Consider the following 18,498-nt stretch of genomic DNA (forward strand, 5'->3'; position numbering starts at 1 on the left):
GAATCAATTGTTACCTTATTAATGTGCCTTGGGTTTGTGGAATCGGTTTGACTGGAGTGCAGTCATCTCTTTTTTGTTTCAATTTTTTGATACAGTTGTGAGGATCTGGGGATTTTTAAGGCCGCAGAAACCACCCATGTGGTTAGGGGAACACTATCCACATGACCTACCAGCCGCACCGCGTGTGAGCCAGAGGACCTGGTCAGTGGAACTGGTAGGTTTTTTACATAAACATTGATGAATAAACATCAAAGATTAATATATAAAGGGAAAATAGAAATTTTATATTTTTTAACTAGTAATAATAATTATAATATTTTAGGGTTATTCAAAAATCAGTTATTTTGTATTTTACAAAGGCACAACGTGCATAATAAATAATAATAATAATTTAAATACGAGTTGAAATTTCGTAAATATAATAAATGGGCACATGACTGGTGCAGTAATACGAGTTATATAACATAAATAAGATAATATAATTTTACATTTTTCATCATAGAATATAATAATTATTGAAAAATACAATAATACAAACGCATGACGGCATGGAAAATGGAAATATTGGAAATTCACGAATAAGGACCTATTCACGCGTCGCAAGTCTGCTTTTTTGATATATATATATACATTCTGTTTTCCGTACACAAATAATACAAATCTCGGCCCACAGGGTTACCGGCGACATAATACGTTGTGGAAAGTACATTTAAAAAAATATACAATGAATTAAATAATATTAATAATATAATATCATAGTTATAATGATTATTAGGAATAATTTAATGGCTTGCGACAAATACGAGAGAAAGAAATAGAGAAAGAAGAGATAGAAAAAAAGAAAACGGACACGCGCCATGCGACGCCTATAAATCGTGCCTTTCAGGGTGGGCAGGGGAAGAATATTACGTTACGACTTGACAATATGACTGGGGCTTGAGTTGGTGCATAGGTTGGCTTCGCCCGCCACGGGCCCGCAGTGTGGACTCGGCCCATCATGGCTGGTTGACAATACGTGTAAAAAAAATGAACGACGAAGACAATAAAAACGTATTTTTATTGAGGCCAGGTACGTTGAGTTGGTGGAGTCGACGGTGACCAAGACGAAGCGAAAAAGAGAGTGACTGGTGGCCGTCGATGATGCCGAGCCGTTGCCGATGTCCGTTGGTTTTGACTGGAGAGTGTAGGTCAATGTCGTCTTTTGCGAAATTTAATTACATTGTTGTGGCAATGACAGGATGCACTGTATGTGGTACTGTCTTTGATGACGATAGCGAGAACGGCGGCAGCCGCCAGCAGCTATGAGTCGAGCGGACGAACACTGCAGTATGAGGGGGTCGGGGGAGAATTGTTATGTAATAAAAATAATAATATTGTCGTGCGTAATAATACTCATGTTGTGCGTATACGAGGGTGGTCCGATAAGTACTTAGCCTACAAAAGAAAAACTAAAATTTTGGAAGAGTGACAATTTATTTTTCAACATAGTCTCCTTTTAACTCGATACACTTGACCCAGCGATACTCCAACTTTTTAACCCGTCTAAAAAATACGTTTTCGGAAGGTCTGCAAAATAGGTCTCCGTAGTGGAAATAACCTCCTCGTTCGACCGAAATTTTTGCCCAGCGAGTGACTTTTTCAAGTTTGGAAACAAAAAAAAATCGCAAGGGGCCAAATCTGGAGAATAGGGTGGATGGGGCAGCAGTTCGTAACGTAATTTGACCAATTTGGCCGTGGTGACGCGGGAGGTGTGAGCCGGTGCGTTGTCATGGTGAAAGAGCACTTTTTTCTTCAATTCGGCGTCAAATCTACCCAATAATTCGGCATATTAGAGCCCTGTGATCGTTTTTCCCTTCTCTAGGTACCTAGTCTTTGTAGATGATACCTTGTGAATCCCAGAAAATAATAATAATTGTTATTAATAAATAAAACTTAATATAAGGTTTAATCTTATAATTAAAAATTATACAGGATAGGTAATTACCTAATTATATTTATATTATAAAAATGTATAGATTACCTAGGTATATAATAGATAGTATTTTATAATAGTACCTTTTTTAACTTTATATTATCTAATTTTATAATATTAAGTACTTAAAAATCTGAAATTTGTTTTTAATATTGAATTAATTAGTATATAACATATTATATGCAGTACAATATTAAATATAACATAAAATTGCAATTTTAAGTATAACAGCTCCTGATTATAACAGACAGACCTTCCCAAAAGCATACAGAATGAATGATGATAATGATAAGATGAAAAACCCAGAAGGGATGTGAACTATTTTATTTCATGACGCAAATATAGAAGCTAGAGATTAACCACCACCACCTAAATTGCATTACACAGACCCGTGGGGACTATGCCCCCACACCCCCCAATTTACAATTCTACAACAATAATATACTTTGTCATAGTGGCTCTGAATTAGTTTTAAGTAAAAATAGTAAAATTACTTATGTTTATGTTCCTCATACTTTGTATAAATTATTAAGATAACCATCATTGTTTTGCTAATCATGAATCTAAGGAAACAACAACTGGACTAACAACTCAAATACCAAGTCTAATGAACATGTGACTAATAATCAAAAAAATATTTTTGTTTTGTTAACTATGGTGTACAACTATATCTATTTGAAAATTAAATTATCTTTTAATAAATCAGAGGATAAAGCAAATTGATTAATGGCTGCATTATAGTCAATAGGTATATCTTTTTCACAACTTAGTATCATGAGGCTTTCTAATCTGTGTTGTTCAGTTGTTGAACGTAATCTTGTTTTGATTAGTTTTACCTTTGAACAAAAATAAAAATTAGAATTAATTAAAAAATATATATTAGTTAAAATAATTAAATGGCTATTACTTTGGAAAATGCTCGTTCTGCAGAGGCAGAAGCTGCTGGAATGGTAAGGAGTGCCTTATAGGCTATATATAAGTTTGGGAATGCATGTCTAATTCCAAAATTTGATACAACTTGAAACAATTGATCAGTTGTTAATGTTTCTTTAGAATTTATACAATCATTTTCACTTGAGCTTAATTCTGTATCAGTATTGTTACAACTATCATTGTCCAATGGGTTGTTTTCAATCTGATGTAGTTTATTGGGCCCAAGTCCAAGTAATAAACCTTGTAGTGATTTAGTAAACATAGAATATTCTGTTCTTAAATTACTAAGATCTATACTTGGTAACCACTTCCCTATATCTTCAAAAGCATCTTCTGGTAATTTATGACCATTATTTGAATAAAATAAAATTCGCTGCGGTGATAATAAACTTAGGTCCTTTAGTATTTCTTTGGATTCACAAAATCTAGTGGAAATGGCGTTAATTATTGTGTCCAAAACTACAAAGTAGGTACACAGTGGTTTTGTAACGTTCACTTGCTAGCATTTCTGTTTCATCCATTGCTATTTCTCCTGCCATCTGTTTTTTACGTCTATGTCTGATTTCTCTAAAGTCAACTTCTGTTCGATTTTGATTAGATGAAAAAGTTTTGGCTACGTTCACTAGGCTCATAAATCCTTCATCACTTCGCATATGCTGTAAACTTTTCTGCGCTTCGTCTATAAGTACTAGAGCTTGGATAAAATCTAAATTTTTTGATTGAAGGCATTTTGATAAAGGTGTGGTTATAGAATAAATGGATTTCATTAATTCCATTGATATTATAAACTTAAATGAACTAATAGTGTTAGCTAAACTCTTTGCTTTTGATACAGTGTCACGATCTAAATCATCAGCAGTAGATAAATAATTTAATGTTTTTAGTAATGCTTGATATTTTTCATAAATTACAACAATAGCTCTCCCATGAGACGTCCATCTGGTAGTAGAAAAATGCTTTAGACGTCGAATTCGATCTTTTGGAAAACATTCTTTTTGATAATGAATAAACTTTGCTGTTCTTTTGCGAGCTCGCATAAATTGGTTTATTGCTTGAATGTCTCCTAAAAATAATTTTGTATCTACAGAACAGTCACATGTGTCAACAACCACTAAATTAATCACATGAGCAAAACACCAGATATAAACAGCTCTGGGGTTTTCTTTCTGTATGTGTGTTCTTAAACCTGAATAAATACCTTGCATGCATGATGCTCCTTCATAAGCTTGTGCACAGAGTTGTGTTTTCCAATCAATATTATGAGTTTCTGTTATCTTAGAAAACAGTTGAAACATCCCAAGTCCAGATGAGTCTGGAGCAGTTTCTAGAGATACTAATCGCTCTTGGACTTTATTATATTCATCAACATAACGGATCACAAGACAAAATTGTTCAAGCTTAGCTATATCAGTTGTTGTATCAATGATATCGGAAAATAATCCAGATTTTTTTACTTGCTTTAAAATAAACGATCTAACTATATCAGCTAATATTTTTAAAAGTTTATTTTGTGAATCGTGTGACAATATAAGCCTATTTTTTTTTTTTCAATTTTGTTCAAATGGTTTTGAAGTATTGGATGATATTTAGCCAATAATTGAAGAAGTTCCAAAAAGTTACCTTTATTCATTGAAGAAGAAGATTCATTGTGCCCTCTTAAAGGTATATTTTGTCGAGCAATATAAACAAGCACATCAATTACAACTTTTAATACCTCCCGGTTATCTGCTATTTTTTGATTGGCTGAGTGGACTATTTCAACATCAATCCTATAATTACTTGCAAACAAAGTACGACTGATTTCTGCTTGCAAGTGATGCATGCATGTTTCATGAGCTTCAATATTTCTTTTTAAATTTTTAAAATCATTTGAACCTGAAGAAGCCATTATCATATTTTTTGCTTTCGGCAATCCAAAAACTTTACAAGAAATGCAGAAAATACGGTTCAAACTTGGCGAGTATGATAACCAGAGGCGTCTTGAACATGTTCCATCTGGCAAAGTTTTGGTGTAATAACTTTCATGGAATGATCTGATTTCACCATTTTTGTCCCCTATTTTTGGAAATATATTATGAAATAATTCGATGGAAGTTGGTTGACATGTTCCCAGTTCCAAAAAATAGCCCTTCATACTGCATGGAATATGAAGAGGCCAGTTCCCTGGATCATTTAAAAATGAATTAGCTGACGATGTACTAAAAATATCTGCAACAAAATAATTTAAATCTTTGTTAGAAAGATTATAGATTATACAAATTATATAAATATTGCACTTTGAGTATTATCATATTTATTTGTATTATTATTAATTATAAAAATATTTGTTTTCTAAAAAGAAATTATGAATTTATTTGACCTAATTCACACTGATTAATTATTATTTCTAACATAATAAATTATGTTTAAAAATATATAAAAAAAATATTTAAAAATAATATAAATGCATTGGTACCTTTTTTGTGAGAAGAACTAGATTCAGCTGATAAATGGTTTCTCTCCTGTTCTCTAATAGCATCATTCGATTCCAAACGTTTAACTTCCATAAAAATAGTAGGATCTGGATCATTTGGATTTACTAGATGTCATCAACATGTAATATATTATAAATATTTGATTTAGAATATAGACTTAAAACATTGAAAGTAATGTTAAATATTAATAGATAAAATTAAAAATAAAATTCCAATAAAAAATTCATATTTTTTGATAGGATCAAATGTTTACTTGTTTTCTAAAAAATAAATTATGAATTTATTTAACCTAATCCACACTGATTATTATTTCTAAAATAATAAATTATGTTTATAAATAAAATAATATAAATGCATTGGTACCTGTTTTGTGAGAAGAACTAGATTCAGCTGATAAATGGTTTCTCTCCTGTTCTCTAATAGTATCATTCGATTCCAAACGTTTAACTTCCATAAAAATAGTAGGATCAGGTTCATTTGGATTTACTAGATGTCTTCAACATGTAATATATTATAAATATTTGATTTAGAATATAGACTTGAAACATTGAAAGTAATGTTAAATATTAATAGATAAAATTAAAAATAAAATTCCAATAAAAAATTCATATTTTTTGATAGGATCAAATGTTTACTTGTTTTCTAAAAAATAAATTATGAATTTATTAGACCTAGGATTATCAATTTCAATACTGCTGGTTAGATCTGCTTCATTTAAATATTCTATATAAATATTGGTATATATAATAAAAATAATAAAGTTATGAACTTCATTGAACTTAAAATAATTTATAATTAATTAAAAATGTACACATACTTAGGAAACCTGAATCATTTGAAGAATTCTGTACAGATGTTGATTGTTCTCTCTCTGGTTTTAAGACAGCATCAACTTTAGAATCTATATTAATTAATAATTATTAGATATAAAAATTATTTAATTTTTATAGTATTGTTCTTAAGGTCCACACATACTGGCATACTGCAGTTGTGATTTATAATGTTATTGGGAAATTAGAGACAATCAAGTATAATAATAATACATACCTTTTTAAGTGTTTTTGTAAAAAATTGTTTTATATTAAAACTACTGTTGGCTTTAATTTTTTTGCTTTTACATGCTTGGATGTCGATTCCAATTTGTTTGGTTTAAATCTCCTCTTTCTTTACAACAAAAACCACACACGCGTGAATTCATTATAAAGTACAAATTATCAAAATAATAGACGAGAAAATCAGAAAAATTACGTTGAACAGCGCACTAAACAGTAAACTACCTACAAATTGCAATAATACAACATAGGCACATAACCGTACAATCAGTCTAAACAACACAATTATGAATTTTTATTAAGCATGCTCATTGGTAATTCGATGTTGTGTAAAATTCTGATAGCTGTATATTTATAGCATTATTTGTTTGGATTTCTATTAATTCATTATCAGGAAACGCCAAACGGCCGACGGCCCGCACTATAGTCTATTTTAAAATACGATTGTATTTACTAGGTATTTATTGTTAAATGGCCTCGCGTATTAATAATCATATTAATTATGATCGAATAAAATTTATCATATATTATAAATCAATAATTCATGTAACTATCTTAAAATGTTTAAAAGAAGTGATTTGCACGTATAATCGATTTTAAACACTGAGATCAGAGAGGTGTTTAGCTTACGTTTAGCTATAACGTAAACCGAAAAGACCTATATTTATCAATTAAACAATTTAAACATTTTAAACATTTTAATAGGTACCGTAATTAAAATTGTATCCTGTAATATTAGAGTAAACTGTTTATAACAATCTTATTGATGTTACACCTTACACAGTACCTAACTAATCCATTTCTCGATAATGTAACGTAAAGTACCTAATATTTACCCAGGTATGTAGGTCGTATGTGAGTGTAAATTATAAACTAGGAGTCAAGGGATACCCACCCCGCTTTTGCATGAGGCGTCCGCCTCATAAAATAGCTATTCACGCCGCCACTGTGAGTACTGTATAGGTAGGGCCGGTAGGGGATCACCCGAGTTGCGTCCGGTAAAAAAGGTATACACGAATTGCGTCCCAAAAAATACAGGACGCAATTCGTGTATTGAAATCAGGGGCTCTAAACATATATAATATGTTATAAATATAATATAAGTCAATCAAAACATTATTTATCAAATATAATAAAAAAGTAAATAAATAAAAATAGAGTATAGTATAGTATAGTAAATCAAAATTATTAATATAGACCATAATATAATAAATAATAATAATAATGTTGTCGGTAAAAAATGGCAGTTAAAAATTAGGTTAGCTAATTATATTTATTAGATAAGCTTTTTACAAAATCTAACCTTGTTATTTTATTTTCATGTAATTTTTTGATCTGATTATCAACAAATAAAATATTGTTTCGGCGCGGTTTCCTATATTGACGTACAGAAATTAGCGAGCTTCTTATTATTATAACACTATCGGTTTGCATTATCTTTAAAACATCTATTAAAAACACTATTAAAACAACAATTTTTTACAACATTTTTTACAACTATTAAAAAGACTATTAAATTTTTTATGGAAAGACTCGCATCCGTATGTCGTTCGCTGTAAACTTGTACTTTTCTGCCCATATTGATGGAGGGAAAATTGATTCTTCTGAAATATAATTGTTGACTAAATAGTCAGCGAAATCTACAACTTTAGAATCAACTGGTTGTATTTCTGATAATTCAAATTAAAAAAAATCACCAATTTCCTCTGGACTCAAAAACGATAATCCAAAAATATATGATATATAGTAGCCAACTTCTCCATTCAACCCATATTCCTCTAGCTAAGCCTAAGTCTTGCATCTTTCGTCACCACGATTGTCCTAGGTGAAACCTGCATCCTTTTCTGGCCAAAATTTCTGAATTGCCTTGTGAATAAAAACTTCAAAGTCAATATAAATTATATCGATTTTAAATTCTGGACACACTTTTGAGCATTCTAAATCAATAGCTTTAAATGCTTCAGGGTAAGTAATTGTTTGTTTATCTTTTAACAAAAATATACTAAAGGAACGTAATAATTGTTAAAAAGGCCGTGAACTGTAAATAATTGGCAAAACAATATTGTACAATATTTAAACGTGCCATCAACATACACTGTTTTAATTTTACTTAAAAACTCTAAATTTGATTTACATATAAACATTACTATACCCTTCATAGAATCATTGAAAAACATAAAAGGTTCATTTTCGTTTGTAGTACACTCAATAGCATTTAATGCTGAGTGCACAGTTAAAATATTTGTTGGCAATTTTGGTAGCTGTTCACTGCGAGCTCGATATAAATTATTATTTATATAGCGGATATTGGTAATTGTTAATGTATTTTTAACACTGACATCAATACTTTCTTTTAAATATCGATGCATTAGTTTAGCTGGTCTTTCATATAACTCTTGTGTACCTTTTCGTTTAAGTAAATTACTTGCCGATTTATAATCGCTTCAGATAGTGCATAGTGGTTGTAGCCACGAGGACTCCCGGGTTTGGTACCTTGCGGCTACAACCGCGGACCTCACATTAGCGCTGTGCGCTAGTCGAGAGCCGCGGAGGTTCACGGTAGGACTGCGCGATTATTTTTTTCCCCACAATAATCGAATATTAGTTAAATGTTCGATTATAATCGATTAATCGAATAATCTGATAGTATTACGATTTTTATCCGAAATGACGAATAATCGAATAATCGAACACTCGAATAATCGAATAATCGAATAATCATACTTATACTACACAATATATTAGTGTTCTAATAATAATAATTTACCAATATTAGTAATCAAATAAATAGTCTGGTTTAAACGATTTATTCATAAAAACATAAAATAAAATAATATTTAAAACACTGGTTTAGCTATATAGTCCTTATTCATAGTTAAAAAAATAAGCTGACTGGCATGTTCGTTAGTTAACGATGATCTATGATCAGTTAATATACATCCCCCTTTACTAATAATAAGTTCAGACGCTACGCTTGTAGCTTGAATGGTCATAACTTTTTTTGCTGTAACGAACATAATATGATAAGTTGTCTTGTTTATGTTCCACCAATCTAGTGGATCTTGTCAACACCAATTTTTGGATTGTTAATGTATAAGTCCAATTCATTTTTTATTTTTTGGCTTAATGGAACTTCCTACAATGATAAAATTAAAAAGTAGTAACAATGAAGTAAAATAATTTATCTTCAAATTCTTACTTGAAATTATCCATATTATTATTTTCAGGAGTACCAAAAATTACAGACAATCCAGTTTTTGGTTTTTTTTGTGGTGCCAGTTGATAAGAAATATTGTTGACGTAACTATCACTTTCGATACGCTCGTATGTTGTTTCACAAAATTCAGCGATGGTTTTCTTTAAAACCGATAAATCATTATACTTAATGTACTCGATTTTGAACCTAGGATCCAATACAGTACACATATTCAGTAATGCGTTATCTTGATAGCGTTGATCTAGAAACTCAATAATAGTTGTATACATGTTTTTAATTTGTCCTCCATTGATGTCCGTATCATCACTTATTCACTTTCATTTAGTTATGTTATTTGAGATAATTTTGATTTAAGCGAAAAAATAACTGGTAGTATAGCCGAGCCCGTGACATATGAATCGCCAGCTAAATTATCAGTTATTTCCCGGATTGGCTGTATAATACAACTTAGGTTTTTTAACACGATAATGTCTGATTCTTGAAGAGCTAAATTTTTATATCCACCATTTTTATATGTTCGTAGGAAACTTGTGAGTCCAAGTTCTTGTTCAATAATAACATTAATTAATTCCAACATTGAACACCAACGCGTTTTTGAGTAAGATGGAAATTTTTTATTTGGTAAGTTAAATTTTTCCTGAACTTTTCCCATTTCTCGAACTGCCTTCCAACTATGGGCAAATATATTATAGATTAATTTGACTTTATGGACTACATCTTTTATCTCGTCCATATTAAAGATGCGTGAAACTGCCGTGTTAAGAGCATGGCCAAAACAAGCTACATGTGGTATATTTAAATTGCGTACAGCCTTTAGCATATTAGATCCATAATCAGTCACTATCGAACATATTTTCCTATCCGGTATCTCATAATCTAAAAACAGCATTTGAACTACATGGGCTATATTATTCTCCCCAGTGTGGTTTTCCGACAGTTCAATGCAACACAAACAGGCTGAAGTTAATTTGAAATTATCGTTGTAAAATGGCACGTGAGACCAATAAACGGTTGGTTTGAACTTGAAGTCCAGCAGTCCGTGGTAAAAGTAAAAACGTCGGCGCTCCTAATTATGTTCCCTATAATGTTACGTGTTTCACTATACATAGACGGAATTCGGGATTCTGTAAGAGTTTTTCGACCTGGTAGCTTGTAGCTAGGATTTAACGCATTTACAAATAGTTTGAATCCATCCTTTTCCACTAAACTGTACGGCATCATATTTGTTGCAATGAAATAGGCAAGTGCATTATCAATTTTGATTTTTGCACTTTTATTCAGAGTGAATTGCGTCATTTTCATTTGTTTAGTTAGAGTTGAATTTGTTTTGTGAACAATGGCTATTGATGAGGGGTCAGTAATAGGAGACGAATAAATACATGAATCAGTTAAATCTGATTGACCTAAATCTGGTTCATAATTTGAAGTAGAAGGTTGTGATATCAATGAATTTGATTCCTCAATCTCAGACCTAATAAAAATATTATGAAATAGGTAAATGTATATTTAGACATTTTTATCTTTAATTCAATTTAACAAAAAAAAGGGGGTCAAAAAGATATCGCTCCGCTGTACAGTAGATTACAATTACGTCACTGTATAATGGATGGTAAAAAATTTAATTGGTCTTCATATTTATATTTTTTAATAATTTTTGTTGCTTGACCTGAAGTTGTTTTATTCCGTTTTAATGCTTTTCTATACATGTCTCTCAAATTATTCCAACGGTTTTTGCATGTTGCAACTAAAATTAAACGAAATCGGAACATTTGTATTCGTGTTTAAAGAAGAAAGTGAAATACAATTTTTATTTAAACTTCAAATGTCTATAAAAAAATTGTACTAACATATTTTTAAATCTTTTGAGTTCAGTAATAAATACTAATGAGAATTTTAAATTCTGAGTGGAGCGATGAATATATTGATTTTACAGTGGTCAAAATATACTAGCTATACCTGGTATAATATACATATTATATAATAATAAGTAGTGTTTGAAAATTTCATGAAATTTAAAAAAAATGAAATATTTCAATATTTTAATAAATTTTGTTTTATTTTTAAATAAGTTTTATATTTACATATATTGTATACATATAATCGACACTAGAAGCATTAAAAAATGAAGAACTTAATATGAATACTTTACTAACTATTACGGAAATGATTGAACAAGGGGATTCAATCCAATTGGTCGGTTGTGTAGATCATAAAGAAGAATTTTCTAAAGCCATTGTGCGATTTTTTTTAATAATGCGCATGTGTTTTATTGTCAAAAGAGCCAATTATAAAGATACGATGACTAGCAAAGAAAAAACAAAAAAAAACAGGAAAGTATCTAAACTGTAAATAATAATAAAAATTATATTGTAAAATAATTATGTAAACGTGACGGTTAGGTTAGGTTCTTAAAGATAAATTTGCGCTGAATACGATGGTGTAATTCTAATTTAAATACGATTATTATTTTTTTAATTATAATTTTTTAATTTAACCGCCACGCAGACTGGTGGAGAAATTAGTGTGCGATGTTTTATAGAACCAATTTTTGTGCAGGCGGCCAGCAGTGTTCGGCCTCCTTATCTCTAGTCTTCATGCATCAAACTATAGGGCTGGCGGTATTTAAAATTCTGATACCGGTATCCGGTATTTGTTTACTACTGGTATATACGGTATTACCGGTTATACGGTATTTTTGGTAATTACCGAAAATATCAGTAATTATCGGTATACCGAAAATAATGCCAGCCCAACTAATAAGTAAAATATTAAGGTTTTTTAGCCAGTGATTGTTTTTTTTTATCGATATAAGGTACAGACAGCCGGGGATATGACAAATAAAAAACTATATAATAAAAAAAAATTCGCTCCACTCATAATCAAAAAAACTTTTAAAATGGCATTAGTATAATATATTATTATACATACACTATCTCTATTGTTTTTAATATTATATTATATATATTTATTATTTTTTTAATAACAGATACTTAGCAACCGGAGATCCAATGAAAAATATTTCGTTCAGCTATCGTTTAGGTCTTTCTACTGTATACCAAATCATCATAGAAGTATGTTATGCAATTATTGAAATTGTTATGCCAGAAGTTATGCCTGTTCCAACTGAACAAAAGTGGAAAGAAATCGCATTAGAGTTTTAGACTTGCTGGAACTTCCCCAATTGTTTAGGTGCTATCGATGGCAAACATGTTACAATTCAAGCTCCTCCTAATAGTGGATCACAATATTTTTGTTATAAAAAATATTTTCTATAGTTTTATTAGCATTAGTTGATGCTCATTATAATTTTATAACTGTAGATGTGGGAAGTTTTGGTAAAAATAGTGATGGAGGCATCATGGCCCATTCAAAATTAGGGAAAGCTCTTGATCAAAATAAACTGAATGTACCACCAAAAGAAGCGTTGTCAGGAACTACAAATGATGTACCGTACGTTATTGTAGGCGATGAAGCCTTCCCATTAAAAACGTATTTATTGAGACCCTATCCCGGAAAACAGCTAGATTGTAATGAAAAAAGAGTATACAACTATCGTCTATGCCGGGCAAGACGAGTTGTGGAAAATGCATTTGGTCTATTATCACAAAAGCTTAAAATATATAAGGTTTGTTTCAACCCACGGTCAAACTATCATCGAACTGCCGGGAGCATGCGCAGTAGAATTTTTCCGTTCCAATTCGTCTGAAACGCAAACTCAAACTGTCAGATGGTTGTTCCAATACGTTATTAGACCAGTTGTGTGACTGGTTATTGACAGTCAAAACGATCCGCGGATTTTGACCGGACTGGGAGTCCGAGACACTGTTATCATACATTTATTTATTATTTATGTTATCAATTCGGTTATTTGTATCAGTCGTTCGCATTTGAATTTTAATTATTATAATTTTTTAGTTAAAATACTAATCTAACAATATCTAATACTAATCAAACAATGTCAATGTTAATCATCAGAAAAGTGTAACCTTTTTTCTTTTAAAACATGAATTGTCATCTTCTACTACAACCAGTGCAAAAACATCAAACTCTACACAGTGATTAGTGATTGCTAACGAAAGTATCACGGTTGACAGTAAGTTAATATCTATTATTTTATATTTATTTTATTAGATAGTTAATTATTCGTACCTAAATAGTTTTTTTCATTTGTCAGATACCTATATCCACAAGTTTAATAATCAAATGTTATCAACTTATATAGTTTAAATGAACAAATTTGGATAATTGGAGTGGGTAATCAAACAGGTTTTTAATTTTATCTAAATGAGGAATAGGGATAATGGTTGTTGCTTGTTAACTAAGATGTATATATTTTAATGTTAATAAAATAAATTAAATGTTCATGTATATATTGTAGTAATCATACAAATTCAATGCTAGGGGTAAATTATGAAGTATAGTTAAGGTAAATTATGTTAGTGTTGGTTTTTTTGTCAGTCAAGCAATTTTATACCAAGTATCTGGAAATGATTAAAATACACAGTTTGGTGAAGTTTGGTTATTTTATATTCATAAACATTGATGTAAATAGTAATTAATTATTATTACAAAATAGTAATTAATAGTAATTAACTCATGTTTCAACAAAGGGTAGGTTAGACTTTTCTTTTTCTTATTTTTGCCCACATAATATGTAATATATTAGTGTTACGTTTTAATGTGTATACAATTTTTTTTTAGATACACAGACACAGAGCTCCTTGACCACTCATTGAAGTTTAAAATTTATACGTTTGAACACAATTTTAAAAATGGAAGGTATGTTCATACATAGTTTTAGATTCTGTACACTACGTTTTGAACGTTTGAATATTTGGTACTTGTTTGTTATCGCCCCGCCTGTACACCGTATAAAATTTATCGCCCCGCCACTCTTGTTTGTTATCGCCCCTCCATAAATAAAAAAAAATATTTCAATGTATAATATTATGTTATTTTATTTTAATAGTTTTAAATATATAAATGTATAGTATAAAATTTAAATTCAAAAATGTATAAAATATAAAATATGTAGAAAAATGTAGAAAATATATTATGAATATATAGTTATAATGGAGGCCAGAATTCGGAAATATCTTTGAGGATAGTTTCAAATGCGTATTGTTTTCCGAGACGTGTTCTCCACATAAACTCTGCCAAATATGATTCTAGAAAATTTCTGTTAGTCCCACGACGATTTTTATTGCCCCATTTAGCAGAACCCCACAACCTCTCAATATGTTGGGTGTGAGCCCCTGTGTCCGGATCGACAAAATTATACGTGTGGTTTACAGTATTATGTTTGAATCCCACTTGTTGCAAATTATTGTAACGAACTAATCGAAAATTATCATAAAAATGATAAAATTTAGTTTTCTCATTTTCTAAAATATATCACAAACGATTAGCAATAGCGATAAATTGTATGCGATGTACTGGAGGGGCGATAACAAACAAGAGTGGCGGGGCAATACATTTTATTCGGTGTATTGGCGGGGCGATAACAAACAAGTACCGAATATTTTTTTACTTATCTTAAGAAATACATTTTTTTTGAAGTATACATTTTCAATTTCAGAGTTCAATGAATTTATAGTCATGGCATCTGGGGTCACCATTGCTATCCAAGAAGAATGTAGGTGGAGTATACATAATTCCAAGACATTGATAAATTTATACGGTAAATATAGGGAAAAAGTTGGAACAATGAAAATTAGAAGTTTAAAACAAATGTGGGCAATAATTTCCGACGAAATGACTCAAACATATAAAATGAAAATTAATCCGAATAACTGTGAAAATCGATGGCGCGTTTTAGAAAGAAATTATAAAAAGTATGTCGAAAACAAAAATAGTACAGGACGAGGAAAGAAATATTTCGAATTCAGTGAAGAAATGGACCAGATATTTGCACATAAAAAAAATGTCCACCCTGAAATTGTACTATCTTCTGAGGAGGTTCGTGATGTTCTTAATTTTTCCGAACAAGATGTTTGTCCAACTCAAGGACCTTCTGGTCCATCAACCTCAAAAAAGGACACAAATGAAAACATTATTATTTATCAAGAACAAGTTACTAAAAAAAAAAAATTAAGAAAGAAAATTAGCACAATTGAAAAAATTAGACAAGATAGATTAAATTACCAACAAAAAAGATTAGAATTAGAAAATAAAAACTACAACTACTTAAAAATAGGAATGAGCTCATTAAGGAAAGGAATGTGATATTGCAATCACAACGTTGTTGCAAAAAAAACAATATTTCATATGACTACTCAATTGTTGGATGCGATAAGACTGCAGTAATGGAAAGCGATGATCACGATATTATTTTTCAGATGTAATTAAAGCATACATTAAAAAGTTGTACAGTGTGTGAATATTTTTATGAAAAAGTTAAGATTTAATTTTGTTATGTTTTAAAATTTAAATCTATTGTACTATACATAAATAATTTGTACTATTTATATTTGCCTGTGTTTATTATTATTAAAAAGTGGGACTGAAATTTAATTTTGTTATGTTTTAAAATTTAAATCTATTGTACTATACATAAATAAGTTGTACTATTTATATTTGCCTGTGATTATTATTATGAAAATGTGGGACTGAAATTTAATTTTGTAATGTTTTAAAATTTAAATCTATTGTACTATACATAAGTAAATACACAACTTTTAACTTACCTGTGGTACAGCTTGTATTTGTGCATTTGATGCAGAGAAATCTTCTGAAATTTCTTCGAGGAATTCATCATCAATGGCAATGTTGTGTAACACACAACACGCTCGCATAAAATGAACAATTTTAGTGATGTTTCTGAATTTTAAGTGATACAACTGTCTAAATTTTTGCTTCAAAATTCCAAAGCAGTGTTCAATGCGATATCTGTTTTGGCTCAACTTTAAATTATAATTAAATTGCTTCCTTGTTAACTGCCCTCGGTCCTTGAATGAGGTCATCAATCGCGTTTGTAACGGATACCCACTGTCACCGAGCAAGAAATATGGACCGCATTTTTCTTCCTTAGTATTGCAGACTGGTGAATTCCTGAATACCCTGCTATCGTGTACGGACCCAGGATAACCGGCAAAAAAAATCAATGATTTTGCGGTTGTGGTCACAGACAACCTGCATCTGTATTGAATAATATCCCTTTCTATTTATGTACGAATCTGGATCATTATCAGGTTTATCTATCTTGATATGGCAACCATCGATAGCCCCTATAGCCATAGGAAATCCATTAGCTCTGAATGAAATCTCTGATTCTCGTTTTTCTTCATCGTTAGGCCATTTGATTATTTGTGGTGAATAGTTGCTCAAAAAGTATGTAAGCCGTTCAATAATTCTATGCAGAGAACTTAGTGTAATATTGAAACGGTCTGCAACATCACGGAAGCTTGCAGTTTGGTGCCCAACAAACCACATAAATATAAGGACCTAAAATCAATAAATGGTAAAGTGGTAGGTGCATTGTGTGAACTGTTAATATTATATTAAATGCTAGCTTATACCATTGAGTATATCTTTGGTCCCAGGTAAAAAGGGCTTAAGTCAATTTTTCACAAAAATGTTTTTTTTCCGTAGATTTAAAGCTTGATTTTTGCTGATTTTTTTGGTCCAAAATAAATCAGTGATGATTGTTACTGACATTATTAAATAAATAAATAGGGTATATGTGGAGTTTTTCTATTTTAAGTTTGGTAGAAAAGGCATAACATAACTTATACTCTAACCAGGTATAAAAGACTTAATAAATAATATGAAGTTCATATTATGAACCATTTAAAACATTAAATTTAAGGAGAAGGAGACCAAGAAATTTAGAATTGATGTTAGAATAAGCATATGATGAGATATTACCTATATCGAAAGAAAAGAAAAAATACTTTAATAGATCTTCTTCCTCTGATATTTATCATGATTTCTACTAAAATTTAAAAAACAATGGAAGTGAAGACCCATCATATAACCCAGATCCCAGTGAATCTGATTAAATATAATTAAATTATGTTAAATAAAACTAAAAGGAAAATTATTTTTTAATAATTCTTATGTTACAAAAGTTAAAATCTATTTTTAATTTTTTTATTTTTATGTTTCAAGACTAATTTGTTATAAACTTTAATTCTTATATCAAAATATATATTGTACTATTTAATAAAATTGTATTTTAGAGTAAATATTAATTTGTAATTAAATTTGATAAGTTTTGATCAAAATCATATGTCATAATTTATTTGATCAAAAAGGCTTGTCGTAAAAACAAAGAGTCAGAATAAGTGAAATCCAAATTAAGTAATTAGTTAAGTCTATAAATAATTACAAATTTAAGAATTTCAGGTCATAAATGTACACAGAATTCGATTAATATACATAAATGATTTCTATAATATTTGTGGTTGTGATACTAATATGTGTAGGGAATTTCCAAACTTTCAAATGACTGAGCTGAAAAGTTGATTAAATTAAGCCCTTTCTACCTGGGACTAAAGATATATTATAATCAATGCTCAAATAGGTACAATGTACATAAACTGAACTAAAACACTACCAACCTGGTCATCCGCAGGTATTTTACCAAATTGGCCATGTCTGTTTTTTTTAAAATAATTACTTTCTCTGTACAAATCAGTAATCCTTGTTGTCAAATGACGACTAATCCTGAAATGCCCAAAATATGTTTCACAATCATATTGTTGGACAGTTTCTTCTAAACAAAAAAAAAGTAAATTAATCGTTAATAAAACAGAAGCCCGTTAACATCTACTCACCTATAAAACGTTCGTTTTTTATTTTATGGTTATTAATTAAGTCCAATCCGTCGTCAGAGGAAGAACTGGATGC

At 30.2% G+C, this 18,498-nt stretch overlaps 1 protein-coding gene across 1 annotated transcript; it reads right to left on the bottom strand.

Annotated features, from left to right (window-relative positions):
- Nucleotides 1-9,973: 9,973 nt before the first annotated feature.
- LOC149062274 (zinc finger BED domain-containing protein 4-like) lies at nucleotides 9,974-12,712 on the bottom strand. The gene is made up of 3 exons (XM_089215276.1): nucleotides 12,705-12,712; nucleotides 10,740-11,119; nucleotides 9,974-10,605 (listed from the first exon to the last, which is right to left on the bottom strand). The coding sequence occupies exons 1-3, from the start codon at nucleotides 12,710-12,712 to the stop codon at nucleotides 9,974-9,976; spliced, it is 1,020 nt and encodes a 339-aa protein (XP_089071402.1).
- Nucleotides 12,713-18,498: the final 5,786 nt, after the last annotated feature.

Source organism: Diuraphis noxia, unplaced genomic scaffold, assembly GCF_037042655.1.
Source record: "Diuraphis noxia isolate RWA-SAM2 unplaced genomic scaffold, SU_Dnox_SAM2 contig0001, whole genome shotgun sequence".
NCBI lineage: Eukaryota > Metazoa > Arthropoda > Insecta > Hemiptera > Aphididae > Diuraphis > Diuraphis noxia.